Here is a 15,073-nt window from a genome sequence, read left to right as displayed (position 1 = left end):
TTTTGGAATGATAATCTCATCACTACTGTGTTAATCCAAGCATGAGATTAACGATTTAAAAAAAAATGAAATGGAATTTTCAAAACACATGTTGCTTTAATTTATTGACATTTATGGCAAATGAGATTTTGTTTTTATATGCATGCAAACAATTAATGTCGATACATAAATTTTTGTAATATCTTATTTATTAGATTTTGTTGTATTTTTTGGTGCTTTAATGAAGTCATTATCAATAGTAAGAATCGATGATGTTATTGTTGATGATGATGGTTGACCATAATCATTGTTTGGATTCATTTTTCCATAAAAAGATTGATCTATAGTTGGTGGAATCAATGGATAATAATTTGATTGATGAATTGATGATAATGATGATGATGTTGATAATGTTGATTCAGCACACCATGCACAATTATCGTAAATGGAATAATTTCTTCTTTGATTATAAATGTCCAACATTTCCGATTTGAAATGATGACCATTCAAAATTGTTGGTCGATGTTCTGATGGGGAAATATTTTCATTAATTGGTGATGCTAATGTTACACGAGCAACCGTCGATCGTGGTAATGATGGTTGGTATAATGTATAATGATGATGATTATTATTATGAGATGTTGGTGGTGAATATCCAACCAAATAACCATTCGGTATACAAGTAGCCGTTGTTAAATGATGAGCTGATGTTGTTGGTATTGTTAATGGAAGTGTAGGATTCAACGTTGATTCTGTCGATTTTGATGTTGATGATGATGCAAGACAAGTTTCAACAACAATGGAAGGTAATGTAGAACAAGAATTCAATAGAATTGGAGCAGAACCATTCGTTCCAATAGGTATTGTCGTTGGCTGTATGAATGTCATGGTTTGTAACGCTCCAGGATGATTGTTGGGGATGTTATTATTGTAATTATCATTCGGTTGATTGTTATTGTTACTGTTAAATAAAAAATGGTTGTTATTTGACAGAAAAAATAAGAAAAAAAATTACCAATTTCTCATCATCATGTTCACCATCATACGTTTTTCGCGATTGCGAAGAATTTCCTCTTTCCGCCTCTTATCTGTCGGTGGTTTAGCTAATGATATCTCCAATTTTAATCCTTCGGGCATTATTAGATAACCATTCATCTGTTTCATTGCTTCAATGGCACAATTTCGATGTTCAAAATGTACAAATGCATAATCTTTGATTTTTTTCACTCTCTCAAGTGGACCAAATTTTTCAAACATTTCCCATATAGAATAATTGGTCATTTCTAATGTTAGATTACGAACATAAAGGACTTTTATTTGAGACATTATCTCTTCATCCGGTTGTTCCAATGGTTCAGCCCAATCAATCCAAATATCGGTATCCCATATTTTTGTACGATGTAATTGTAATTTACGTTTAGCTTGTGATGCATGTTTATGTGATTCATATTCAAGAAAACAGAAACCTCGATTACGTTTACGATCATTTGGTGAATGATATACAATAACATCGATTAAACCAGCTAATATACGAAATAATCAATGAAAATGATTAATTTATTATAAAATCTACAATACCTGTAATTTTTTGAAATTCATATTGTATATCATCCTTGGTCATTTCTTTCGAAATATTTCCGATAAATAGACGAACATTTGGAATGGACATTTTCACTTTTAATCGTGTACCATGAACCGGCAATTCATATTTATCAAACTATAAATCAGATAAAATAAATTCATCAATTTTTTTCGATTATCATTAAAAATCAACCTTTTCGACAGCAGCGTTTGCTTGTTCTGATTGAAAATACGTTATGAATGCATAACCACGTGATTGACCTGTCGTTGGATCCATCATCAAACGTAGACTATAAATTTGTCCAATCTGTTCGAACAATGGTACGATTTCATCTTCAAACACATTTTTTGGTATTTTTCCCACAAATATTTCCGTATTCCGACCAGGTAATTGATCATTATTAAACTGACATTGTTGTTTACCGTATTTACGTTGTCCATTTGAGAGTTCAAGAATACAATCTTTATAAACAAAAAAAAAAATTAAAAATATCAAATTTGAAAATCAAAATGATAATAATACTAACCACGCTTTTCAAGAAGTTCCATCAATTTCACCGTATTAGGACCGGGACGATGTAGAATTGCATTCGGTGTCATAAAATTTAAAATTCGATTATTATTATCACTAGAATTATTGATAAAACGATGATTGGGCATTTTTTGTTGTTGTTCCCATTTATTGATCCAATATGATAATTTATTCAAATTATTATCACAACAATGACAATTTCCCGATTGTGATGATGATGATGATTTGATCATTTCATAATCATTATTGTTGAAACATCGATCAATATAATCAAAAAGATGTATCAAATGATTATCATTGGATAATTTTTTCAATTTCTGAAACGTGTGTTCATCATTAATATCTTTTAGATCAAAATTGAATCGAACTATTGCGCTATGGATTTGTTGTTGAATGTTTAGTGAATCGATACCTAAGTTATTTATTTTTTTATTCAATAATTTGATTAAATCTTCATCCATTCTGGAAAAATAAGGATTTTTTTCATTTGAAAACAATATTTTCGATGATGTTAATGTATTATTTTTTTGTTTTTGTTGTTGTCGATCATTATCATCATCATCATCATCATTTTTAGATTCTGAATTTAATCGAATAAACATTGTAGATGATGGTGATGATGTTGTCGTACAAGAAGGATTCGAATCAAACGACCGTAACATTCGATTTATGTTTTTATTAATTACACGATTATTAACATTTGCTATCGATGAAGATTTTATTACCATCATTGATGATGAATTATTTGATGATGAGGGTGTTGGTGATGGTAACAAACTAGTTATTATTTTCCTTTTATTTATATTATTATTATTGACCTGAAATTGTGATGAATTTGAAAATTTATTATCATTATTATTATTAGCAGCAGCAGCAGTAACAATAGCATTATTATTGATTGGTAAATTTTTACCGTTGTTCGTTGTTGTGGATACCATCTTCATTGTTGTCTGTTTGTTTTTTGATGGTTCAATTTCACGTCGTCGAAAAAGCGTTGTGTTTGTTGAAAAAAAAATGATTAATGACAATTTATTTCTTGAGAAGCAAAATCAAACAATAATTTTTATGAAAAAGTCTTTTTTTTTGCTCACTGTTCATTGGCAAATATTTGATTGAATTTCGATCAATCCTTTTTATTTTCATCATTTAAATCAAAACGGAAGAGCCAATTATTTTTTTCTTTTCATCCCACGATAGTTGTTTTTGTTGCCGATTTGCATATTATGGCTTTCATATAAATAGCAATTATGTATCAATCTAATCAAATAGACATTCAATGGAAAAAAAGATTCATTAAATAATGATAGAATGGCCAGACTGAATTTCAATACGGTGAATGGAAAAAAAAGAGCCACGCAAGCAATTCAAAAGTCGTCGGCAGCGATATATAACACATCAATATTTGAGATGGTCATGATGGAATAGGCGCGATACCGTTTTTCGTTTTCACAATACAAACGTGTGGCCAACACGACGTTTTTTTCCCCATTCCTTTATAGATCAAATACGACGACAATGTAATTTTCATGCTGAATAAATGAAACGTTATTTGTTGTTCCATACAACATGAACCACCATTCTATATCGAATCGATGAATTTTACAATGAATATTTTGCGTAGGCGCACACAAGTTCCACAGTTCATAGTAATTCCAATACAGTTTCATATCACGATCTTCATCATGCAACAGGAAATGTTGAAATTCATTTTTTTTCATTCGGAAAACTCATTGATGAAAAATGATTTAGAAAACATGTGGGCAGACATTTCCGCAATTGATTTTTTAAATTTTTTTTTTTTTTTTTTGGTTTGACAAAAACAAAATTATTTTGATGAAAAAATTATATTTTAAAGTATTGAAAAGTTTTTGGTACTATTTTTTCTTGTTTTGACGGAATTTTATTTTTTGTGAATTGTGTTAATCATTTTAAAAAATAAAAATAAAATAAAATCACCAGAATATTTTCATATAAATTCAAATATGAAACATTCATAGTGTATGTTCTGTTGTCACGCGTGTTTTAATTTTTTTTTTGACTCAACAACATGTGATTATAATGATCCAATAATTATTTTTCAAAATATTTCTCGTTTTTTCTGTCAAATTAATTAATTATAATTATGGCATCAATTGAATTTTTCACATTTGATGAAATACGTAATCAACTTGATCCGATCATCATTGAAAATGATCGTGTAAAGAAACATCAATATGTATTACCGGGTGATTGTATTACTACGGATATTAATTTTATGCGTGGACATGGTACATATCAAGATGATTTTTTGGAAGAAGATCGAATTGATGATAATAGTAATGATAATGATGGAAATATGGTTGAAAAACGTTTAGTGTCATCATTGGCTGGAATTGTTGAACCGATTAATCGTTTGATTTCTGTTCGTCCACTTCGAACACGATATGTTGGCGCTATCGGTGATGTGGTTGTTGGACGAATAATTGATGTACAACAAAAACGATGGAAAGTTGAAACAAATTCTCGTCTTAGTTCGATATTACAACTTTCAAGTGTAAATTTACCGGGTGGAGAATTACGTCGACGAACCAGTGAAGATGAATTATTAATGCGTAATTATCTATCAGAAGGTGATTTGATTTGTGCCGAAGTACAAACAATCTATGATGATGGTTCATTAGGACTTTATACACGTAGTTTGAAATATGGAAAATTGGGCCAAGGACTTGTCGTACAAGTATCACCATCAATGATTGCGAAAAGAAAAATTCATACACATAATCTTCCATGTGGAATCTATCTAGTTTTGGGTAATAATGGTTTAATTTTCATTTCAATTTCAAATTCGACAAGTTCTACTGGCGGATTCATACTTGACAAAAGTATTATACCATATGAGCAAAGAGAAAAAATTTCCCGATTACGTAATTGTATAATAGCATTATCAACGAATAAAATTATGTTGGATTATAGTTCGATTGTGGCTGCATTTGATATATCGGAAAAACTTGAACTCGATATGAATGAAATATTGAAACCAAATGTTTCTCGCATTGTAGCCGATCAAACACGTATTCATTTGCTTCAATCTAATTTAATACAAATTTGATTTGCTTTTATTCTTTTGACAATTTTAAAAAAATTTCCAATTCATTTTTCTTTTCTAAATAAATATATACTGTCATTTGTTTTATGAATAGCCCAATTTCCTTGTTTATTTTTTCTCATCATTTGTGACCTCGGTATGCTGTAAATCCGAAAAAGGTTAATTTTGGATTTTTTCTTTCATTAATTGGATTTATATTTGTTAATAATAGATAAATTTTCTCATTTTCTGTGACATCATAATGAGTGGGGCATTACGACTTTCTATACTAATCCGTTCAAGTTTTTTAGGAAAAAATCATCTAAAACAATTGCCTGCAGTGTTATCGAACCATCGTGTAGCTAATATTGTGTCGGTTGCAAATCAAACACCGGAAGATGGATTTATTAAAACAACACCTTTCCCATTTAAAACAAAACGCTATACAAGACTTCATGTTGCTATGCCATTTTTGGATCCAACCGAAGTTCGAATGAATAAAAATTCGAAAATCATCTGTGTTGAAGGTAATATTGGTTCGAAAAAGGATCAGGTTGCTGAAGGTATTGCCAAAGCATTCGGTATGCATTATATGCCCGAACCAAGAATCGATGAAATGTATGTAAATAAAGATGGTTTCGATTATAGAACATTGAATCAATACATACACCCGAAACTACATGCAATTGATGAGAAAATGTATTATGAAGATCCATATCATCCAGCCGTACCATGGTTGAAAATTTTTTTCTACAAAATTCGTTACATGCAATATGTGGATGCTTTGGCTCATATGTTTAACAGTGGACAAGGTGTTGTCCTCGAACGTGCACCTCAGTCGGATTTTGTCTTTGCCGATGCTATGCATAAATGTGGATTTCTTCCCAAAGATGGTATGATTATTATTATTCAGTTGTGTAAACTAATATTGCTACTTTATTTTATAGCTTATGATCATTATTATCGGCTACGTTATGATACAATTCATGAATTGAAACGTCCACATTTGGTCATTTATTTGGATACCGATGTTGATGTTTGCATGAGACGTATTAAAGAAAAAGGAATTGTAAGTTTTAAAAAATTTTGTTAAGAATTCATTTCTGATTTTATAATTCTATTAGCCTTACCAAATCAATAGTAAAGTGTTATGCGAAGAATATCTTAGTGAAATTGAAAAATCATATAAAGAAAAATATCTGGAAGATGCTGATAAATATTCCCAATTATTAGTGTTCAAATGGAATGAACCAACGCCATTGGATGATATGATATTGGCAATGGAAAATGTAAATCTCGATGATTGGGATATATTCGGTGATAAATTTCGTGATTGGAATTTTTATTTCAATTCCATAATGCATGAAGCACGATATACGTATACGAGAGAAAAAAATAGTTTCATTTCGGCATTTTCCGATACACTTACATATGATGTCGATAGTCTTGATTTGGATGCTAATGATTATGAACATAGGGATAAAGTCTACGAAACTTTGGTATGTTTTTGTTTCTCACCAATGGTCAATTTTTCATTTTCATTAAAAATTTCAACAGGTGCCAAACTATGGACAAGTACCGGAAACAGGATTGAAAAATGGTTTTCTTAAATCGGCATTCACATTACCATCACTTCGTGAGAAAGAGGAATTTTGTATACGAGGACCGTTCTTTTAGAATTTATGCGATAAAAAATTTGTAAATTATTTTAGCAGAAAATCACAATAATGAATGAATGAATAAAGAAACAATCGAATCAATTAAATTGAAAATATTCAAATCAGATAGATTTTTTATTATTTTAATTTTAATAATAATATAATGCTAATTTTATGCTTTTGAAATCATTCGGCAAAAATGTGAATTTGAATCTTTTTGCAATTCAATCGGATTTCCTTGTTCAACGACCTGGAGATTGTTTAAAATAAATAATAAATAAACAAATTTAAAACAAAATTTGTTTCGTTTGTTACACTTACCTTTCCATTTTGTAAAACAATTAATTGATCACATTTCAACACGGTTTGTAATCGATGTGCGATCAATATGATTGTGCAATCATGGAAATTATTTCGAACAATTTCCCATATATCATTTTCGGTACGATCATCGACCGACGAAGTGGCTTCATCAAGTACGATAATTTTATTGCGATGTAGTAGAGCACGAGCTAAACACAGTAATTGTTTTTCACCAGTGGAAAATTTATCTTCACTAATCACTTCATTCAAACCATTTTCGAATGACAAAATTTTATCCTTGAGTTTTACTTGATCTAAAATTTCCATTAATTGTTCATCTTTACTTTTCAGCAATGGATCAAGATTTTTTCGTACCGATCGTTGAAATATGACTGGATCTTGTGGAATAATTGATAATTTTGAGCGTAAAATCTTCAAATGAATTGATTGAATATCAATATTGTCAATATAGATTGACCCGGAACATATTTCAACTAGACGAAATAATGCATATGTTATTGAACTTTTGCCAGCACCCGTACGACCAACAATAGCAAATTTTTCACCACCTTTTATATCGAAACTAACTGAATCCAGTACTAAGGGAGAATTTTTTCGATATTTAAGGGAAACCTGTCGAAATGATATTCGTTTCTCTGTTGGCCATCCATTCATTAATAATTGTTTAACATTAGATTCTTTTTGTACAGATTTTTCTTTCTTTATAAGTTCTGTATAAGTGTTGATTCGTTCAACGGAAACTAAACGTGTTTCCAGTTCCAATGCTAATCGTATAACCAATTGTAATAAGCCGCTCAACTATAGGATAAAAATTAATCATTTCGAATATTGAAAATTGTGAAAAAAGAGGTCATCTACCTGAAGACTTTGTGTAATGAGCAATCCAGCATAGGCGGAACCAATATAATTTAAATTTAAAATAACAAAAAATGTAATGCATAGACTAGCTGATACACAAATGCAATCAATTCGTATTGATAGCCATCGTACTGCACAATGATAATAATAAAATGCTGCTATTTGTTGATCACAAATTGAATAAAAATTAATTTGAAATTTTCTTTCCATTTGAAATGCTTTGATTGTGGCCAGACCATCGATCGTATTGTTTACAAAACTATAAATGGGTGAACGAAGACGCATATCTGCTTGTTTCAACCAATACATTGCCTTTCGATAATAACGAAATGCTAGATAGAATGAAATGGTGAAAAATATAAACGGTATTGTGAACCAATAAAGCATTGAAATGATGATAATAAAATTTCCAGTTACAAGTAACACTCTCTGTAAGAAACCATCCAATGCTACAGGTAATTGGTTATCTAATTCATCCATATTATGACTGAAGAGATTGATAATTTTTCCCATTTTGATTGAATCAAAAAATATGATCGGTGAATGTATGATTTTGGACAAAATTTTGCTATGAAAAGTATTGGCAGCTGTAGTTATAACACGAACAAATATAATAGCCATTATGAATGATGTACAGATGACAATGACGAATGAAATTAGATAAACCAATTGATACAAATGAAGATCAGGATTGACAATTATTGATGTTTCATCAATTTTAGCTGTTGATGTGGTATTCGGTGATAGTCCCGATCCTTGATTAAGCCAATAACTGAGCCACCAACTAGAAAATGTTGATGTTGCTGTTTGTATTATGAAAATTGTGACCATTACTAAAAACCAACACCAACCGCCGCTTGCTCGAACATAATTTTTATACACAGACCATGAAACTGTTTTCTTATGGAATTGATGATCACCGTTCATCAATTTTTCTTTTGTTTTTTTATACTTTTTATTATGGTTTCCATTAGCTTCAACATCCTCATTACCATTACGATGATCATCATATTGAGCCATTAATGAGATTAATGAATCATATGAATTTGCTGGACGTTTTGTTTCACCATTAATAGTCTTATCGATTTGTATTAATGTTGCTTTATCTATTGAATTGGAATCAAAATCCGAATCAATATCATCAGTACTATCATCATCATGTTCGATAATTTCGGATGAATTATCATCTTTCTGTTCTTCATTAAAAACTTTAGAATTTTCCATTAATAAACGATAATCTTCCGATGTTTCGATAAGTTTGGAATGTTTTTCAAAACTTTCAACCTTTCCATCATTCATGATAGCAACAAAATCATCATCATTCAAGAGGTAAAGATTTCTTGTGATAAATATGACCGTTTTATGTTTGAGAATACCGTTAATGACATTGTTGAAAATGGCTTTAGCCACACGAGTATCTAACGATGAGAAACAATCATCGATCAAATAGATATCACTGTTTGAATAAACTGCACGAGCTAATGCAATTCGTTGTTTCTGACCGCCAGAAAGTTTGACGCCGTTTTCACCGATCACAGTATCTTCACCATTAGCCAAAAGGCTTATATCTTCAGTCAACGAACATTTCATCAATGTTTCATAATAACGTTTTCGATCCATCGGTAATTCGAAAAGAATATTCTCTTTGATTGTTGAATTTTGTAGCCACGCTTTTTGTGAAACATAAGCAATTTTTTGACTAAACAATCGTACCTCGCCTTCAGAGCATTGTGTTTGTCCCATGATTGATAATAAAAGGGCAGTTTTTCCCGATCCAACAGGTCCATAAAGACAGACGTGACTCTGTTTCGATATCAACAATGTTATGTTTGATAATGAAGCCGAATTTTCACCATTAGAACGAATCCAAAAGAATGAACATTTGACCATTTCAATGGCATTTTGATTATCCAACATTTCGTTGCTTATATTCGATTTATGATCATCTTGTTGTAGGAATTTTTCCGCACGTTTCAAAGCGATTCTTCCATTGACTATTTCACGAAAATAATTTGGTAATGATCGCACACCATGAGCTGCTATGTAATTTAACATTATTAAAGAAAATGCCTGTTAAGAAAAATAATGATTATTTTTTTTATTATATAGATGAAAATTCTGTACTAACAGTGGAAACAGTTAAATCATTTCCCAACCATGTATGTACCAATATATTAATGATTGTAATTAACATTGGAGCTAAAAGCGCTAAAGATGTGCTCAAACACTGCAGATATTGATAACGTCGAATAATGGAACATTCAGCCGTTCGGCAATCTATTGATCAAAACAATTTGTTAATTATTGTTCGAAATTAACCTACTTTACTTACGTTCTATTTCATTTTTAAACGGTTCTTCCCACGCATAGAATTTAATGGCACGAATAAATTTAACAATTTGATTTACTAGCGATAATCGATAATCAGTTTGTTTCATTATACGATTACGTAATATGGTTTGCCGTTTGATTATTGCGAATTGTAGGACAAAAATAATGATAAACAAACCGATACCATAAAATGCTGAGGTTCCGATTAATAGGTATGTATAGATAATAGTGACAATAATGATAATTGGGCTACCAATCATTAATGGTGCCATATAAATCATTTGAAACACTTTCCACAAATCATTGGCGAAAAGATTATTTGGCTGTATGTTCATCATCGTTGTTGTTGTTTTGGTATTACATCCATATAGATTTCTTGATATTCTTGTCATTATTTTATGATAAATAATTCCATTCATTGCATTCACACAACGTATACCGGTTCGAATACTGATTGCAAACATTATCGAAAATGATATAGCACGTATAAATTCACAAAGATACAGTGCAGCTATCCACTTAAATGCACCAGAAATATCACGTTCACCATAATTAACAATGATTGTGTCATTAGTTTTTTCATCAACCATTTTCACATCAATAGTTCCGACATTAGTAATAGCTTCAAGTTCTTCGAGTAATTTTTTAACAAAAAAAGTCTTTCTTAATGAAAAAAAAATAAACAGCAAAAAAAACTCATATATTTTACCGCCAAAAAATAGTGAAAGACAAAAAAAAACATACCGAACTTAGATAACCTGTAGCCAAACATAGAATATAGAATAAACATGCCACAATGAATCTTGTTCGAAAAAATCTGAACATTGTCCAAGATAATGAAGCATTATGTGATCCTTGTTTATCACATTGTTGTTGCCAATATCTGGTCAAACGTAGTGAATTTATATTACATGAATCAAACGGAGAACAAACGCCCAAATCGATAAGGGAAATGTTTCGTCGAAATATTCGCCGTACTAATGATGTCATCCATGTGAAGAACACGTATTGAAAACAATTAAGATTATCCATCCGAACGGCATGATGCTTTTCGATTTCTTCATCATCACTAGAATGATAAAAATTAAGAATTTTAGCAATTATTGTTGAAAAATATAAAAAACTGTTTTATACAATTTAAATATGGTCATTATTGATTGAAAATGTCAAAAATTCAAGTCCTAGATTGATGACATTTGCTTCGAAATGAATCAAAAACGAAAAGCAAAATCCTTATTGACAAATCATACGACAGTACAAGTGGCAAGATTTTTTTTTTCTCTCTCTCTCTCTCTCTCTGCTTTCTCATCTAGAAATCATGTTTAAAAAACAGTGAAGAATTAAATAAAGCGGATAATGTCTTCGTGAATACGCGCATCATCGAAGAAAAGTAAAGATATTTATGGAAACATGATACAGACAAAAATTTTATAAATATAGTCGTAGTTTGTCGTCGACGGAATGTGTATATATGCAGCGTTCCATCCATTCATTCAATCAAGCAAACTGTCAAGATTATTAGTAGTAATAACTTTTTCCATTATAACGTTCTCTTTCATTCAATTGAATTTTTCATTTAAAATTGAATACTGTACCGTTTGATAAATCGATAAGGTAATGTTGATCGCATCTCTCGACGATATTTTCTCCATCCTTTTTGATTTTTGCTCCATCCATTATAATCATGATCATGATCATATCGTATTGATCGGGTCATCGATTTTTGGCCATGGCGATTATTATCAGTGATAAATGTTGTTTCATTATAGATCCTATAAACATTATAATAATAAAAATAGAATCGATTATAATTGAATTTAGAGAAAATACAAAAATTTTTTTGCTGACTTTTCATTCGATGAATAAATCGAACGATTTCGTTTCACATCATCATCATCACCATTGCCGTTGTTGTTGTTGTTTTTAACAGTTGTCATCATTGTCAATTTTTTCTTCTCTCAAATTTAAAAAAAAAACATTCCCGTTTTGTTGGGTATTTGTATTATTTTTGAAAAGATTCAAGAAGAAAAAAAAATTTTTGTATTTTTTTCTTGAGAAAAGAAAATGCAAAATGAAAAAGTGCAATATGATTACATCTGGATAATATATAATAATTATTATTATTATAACTAAAGGCGACCGATTAAGATATGAGCTTTTTTTTATTACTAATTTTAATCGTTATCAGTTTTCTTTATTTACTTACTTACTTGTTGCTGTTGTTGCCTAGCATAACTGTATTTCAAATCTAAAATTTATCGTTTTTGTCTGTTGTTTTACCGATTTGCTCATCTAATTATATTGAATCATTTTATTCCATTCAATTACATTGAAATTTGAATGAAAAATAGTCTTGTTTTTTTTTGATCACATAGAAATTCATTAACAACTGAATCCGTCAACTTGTTGTTGTTGATAATAATTAAAAGAAATATGATATGTGCCAAAAAAACAACAATCGTTAATGATAATGAATCATTATCAATGATATCGAGACACTTTATCTGTACTTATAATCATCATCATCAAATTGCAAAAGTACAGATCATTTTTTTCTTTGAAAAAAAACATGTGAATAACATGACGTTAATGGCAAGCAATAACAACTAAATAACCATTTCAATCAGTTCAGAATGATGAATTCTCTTATCTTCACAATTTTCAGGATTTGAGATTTATTTTTTTATTTTTTGTTTTGTTTTGAAATTAAAGCTATTTTTTTTGCCTTTCATTTATAATTTACTGCCATCTAGTAGTCAAACAAATGAAGATGGCCTCATTTTCGCCATCTATGAACAATGATTAAAATTTATTCAGGATCGAATCATCAAATAATAATAAAATTGATTCGAATGTTTTCGTTTGTTATTATCATATAAAACTAATCTAATATCTAATATATAACCATATAGCTCCCATCATCATGATTCATGTATTTTGATTCTCAAAATGAAAATTTATCGTAATTAGAGTAGAACCATTTATATGCGTATTATTGGAATCTATATTCCATACATCGCACATAAAAATATTTAAAGGGTAATGAGAATGTGTGTGTGTGTGTGACGTATCAAGAAATCTAGGTGAAATTGACATCATCATCATTTCACATCGAATATAATGATTATTTTATTTTATTATAAACACTCACAACATATATTTAATGAGCGCAAGCGTGAACGCCTCTTTTTTCAATTCAATTAATGTTTTTATCATTTCATCATCGACAAAATTTCCAGAAGTTATAGCCCATCTATAGAACGTTTTGTTCACACATACACACACATGCATGCATGCAATTCATCTGGGTTTATTTCAACATACTAATTTTCTGTCCGTGTATGATATCGGATATAAAATAAAATTAAATTTTATTGTTATAACAACAAACAAAATTTCTAGTAAGTTTCATCCTTATCTATATAATAAATTGATTGTGTTTTATGACAATTTCACTCGTTAAATTAGAAATTATTATAGAGAAAGTATAAAAGTAAATCATTTTTGGAAACGAGATGATGTCCGATATTGAGTTGAAAAATATTGAATCAACTGATCCACTTGTAATGCATCATCATTCATCATCATCATCATCACTATCGACAATGACGATAAATAATTTTAATAATAATCATGAAGCCCTATATGTGGATACAGATTATGGTCCAATATATGTTGTACGAATTGGTGCTCGTAATCATTCTGGAAAGCCTTATATAATTACCTATCATGATATTGGATTAAATTTTAGCTCAAATTTCCAGGCATTTTTTAATTATTCGGATATGAAATTATTATGTGAATCATTCTGTGTCATTAATGTTCATGCACCGGGTCAGGAAGAGAATGCCACTATTTTACCATCGGATTATATATTTCCAACAATGGATCAGTTAGCCGAACAAGTTGATTCGGTTTGTAAATATTTTGGCATCACAAATTTCATTGGTTTAGGCGTAAGTAGTGTTGGATTGGTTATATGAATCTTTCTCTATTTTGATGATTTTTATAATCAAGGTTGGCGCTGGCGCTAATGTTCTTTCACGTTATGCATTGCAATATCCTGAATTGGTTGATGGATTATTCCTGATACATCCGACATCAACACAAGCATCATGGACTGAATGGTTATATCAGAAGATTAATATCTATTATCTTAGTTCAACGATTCAAAGTTTTTCGCAATCTATGCAAGATTATCTACTTTGGCATCATTTTGGCGTGACCAATGAAGATCATAATCGTGATCTAATTCAAGTTTATAAAACTTATTTTAGTGGCAACAATCATGTTCCACGGAATTTGGCATTGTTTTTAGATGCCTATATTCGTCGTACCGATCTAAATATTGAACGTGGTAATCGTGAACGAAATTTTAAATGTAGCGTACTCGTATTATGTGGTTCACATTCACCACATGTTGATGATACTGTCAATATGAATGGCCGTCTAAATCCGGAAAATTCAACATGGATGAAATTATCCGGCTGTGGTATGGTACTTGAAGAACAACCACATAAAGTTTCTGAAGCATTCCGGCTATTCATACAAGGTATTGGCTATGCATTAACATCATTCGAACGACGACGATCATTACGGCCACAAAGTGATGATGAATATGATACATCAATACGTATGCATATTGTGGAAAATCCAATTCAAAATTAATGATTCAAAATTTTTGAAATGAAATTGTTTCGCTAGTCGCTTAAATGAATGGTTTTGTCTGAAAATCTAAATCTATCA

General features: G+C 30.2%; 5 protein-coding genes across 11 annotated transcripts; 3 read left to right on the top strand and 2 right to left on the bottom strand.

The window, feature by feature from the left end:
• Positions 1-183: 183 nt before the first annotated feature.
• On the bottom strand, positions 184-3,407 carry LOC124494511 (uncharacterized). The gene is made up of 5 exons (XM_047057691.2): positions 2,088-3,407; positions 1,754-2,022; positions 1,558-1,696; positions 995-1,502; positions 184-940 (listed from the first exon to the last, which is right to left on the bottom strand). Exons 1-5 carry the CDS (start codon positions 3,034-3,036, stop codon positions 184-186), a joined length of 2,622 nt encoding a protein of 873 aa, XP_046913647.2. The 5' UTR covers positions 3,037-3,407.
• Positions 3,408-4,080: 673 nt separating this feature from the next.
• On the top strand, positions 4,081-5,268 carry Rrp4 (exosome complex component Rrp4). Its single transcript, XM_047057725.2, has one exon. The coding sequence runs from the start codon at positions 4,215-4,217 to the stop codon at positions 5,178-5,180; it is 966 nt and encodes a 321-aa protein (XP_046913681.1). The 5' UTR covers positions 4,081-4,214; the 3' UTR covers positions 5,181-5,268.
• Positions 5,269-5,297: 29 nt separating this feature from the next.
• Positions 5,298-6,936, top strand: ND-42 (NADH dehydrogenase (ubiquinone) subunit ND-42). 2 transcript variants are annotated; one of them, XM_047057703.2, is made up of 4 exons: positions 5,298-6,049; positions 6,104-6,225; positions 6,281-6,655; positions 6,714-6,936. In XM_047057703.2, exons 1-4 carry the CDS (start codon positions 5,419-5,421, stop codon positions 6,831-6,833), a joined length of 1,248 nt encoding a protein of 415 aa, XP_046913659.1. In that variant the 5' UTR covers positions 5,298-5,418; the 3' UTR covers positions 6,834-6,936. The 2 variants fall into 2 exon arrangements, with proteins under 2 accessions (XP_046913659.1, XP_075584623.1); XM_075728508.1 differs by having other exon boundaries at positions 5,298-6,225.
• LOC124494470 (multidrug resistance-associated protein 5) lies at positions 6,917-13,024 on the bottom strand. 6 transcript variants are annotated; one of them, XM_075728505.1, is made up of 9 exons: positions 12,534-13,024; positions 12,176-12,377; positions 11,923-12,099; positions 11,072-11,396; positions 10,329-10,986; positions 10,125-10,273; positions 7,997-10,066; positions 7,136-7,936; positions 6,917-7,064 (listed from the first exon to the last, which is right to left on the bottom strand). In XM_075728505.1, the coding sequence occupies exons 2-9, from the start codon at positions 12,265-12,267 to the stop codon at positions 6,987-6,989; spliced, it is 4,350 nt and encodes a 1,449-aa protein (XP_075584620.1). In that variant the 5' UTR covers positions 12,268-12,377; positions 12,534-13,024; the 3' UTR covers positions 6,917-6,986. The 6 variants fall into 6 exon arrangements, with proteins under 6 accessions (XP_075584620.1, XP_075584621.1, XP_046913612.2 ...); XM_075728506.1 differs by having other exon boundaries at positions 12,176-12,279; XM_047057656.2 differs by lacking the exon at positions 12,534-13,024 and having other exon boundaries at positions 12,176-12,464.
• Positions 13,025-13,181: 157 nt separating this feature from the next.
• Positions 13,182-15,066, top strand: LOC124494532 (protein NDRG3). Its single transcript, XM_047057713.2, has 3 exons — positions 13,182-13,728; positions 13,796-14,283; positions 14,345-15,066. The coding sequence occupies exons 2-3, from the start codon at positions 13,843-13,845 to the stop codon at positions 14,993-14,995; spliced, it is 1,092 nt and encodes a 363-aa protein (XP_046913669.1). The 5' UTR covers positions 13,182-13,728; positions 13,796-13,842; the 3' UTR covers positions 14,996-15,066.
• The last annotated feature ends 7 nt before the right edge of the window (positions 15,067-15,073 follow it).

This window comes from Dermatophagoides farinae, chromosome 2 (genome assembly GCF_024713945.1).
Source record: "Dermatophagoides farinae isolate YC_2012a chromosome 2, ASM2471394v1, whole genome shotgun sequence".
Taxonomy (NCBI): Eukaryota; Metazoa; Arthropoda; class Arachnida; order Sarcoptiformes; family Pyroglyphidae; genus Dermatophagoides; species Dermatophagoides farinae.
Note: the sequence above shows the minus strand (reverse complement) of the source record. Positions and strands in the feature narration are given on the sequence as shown.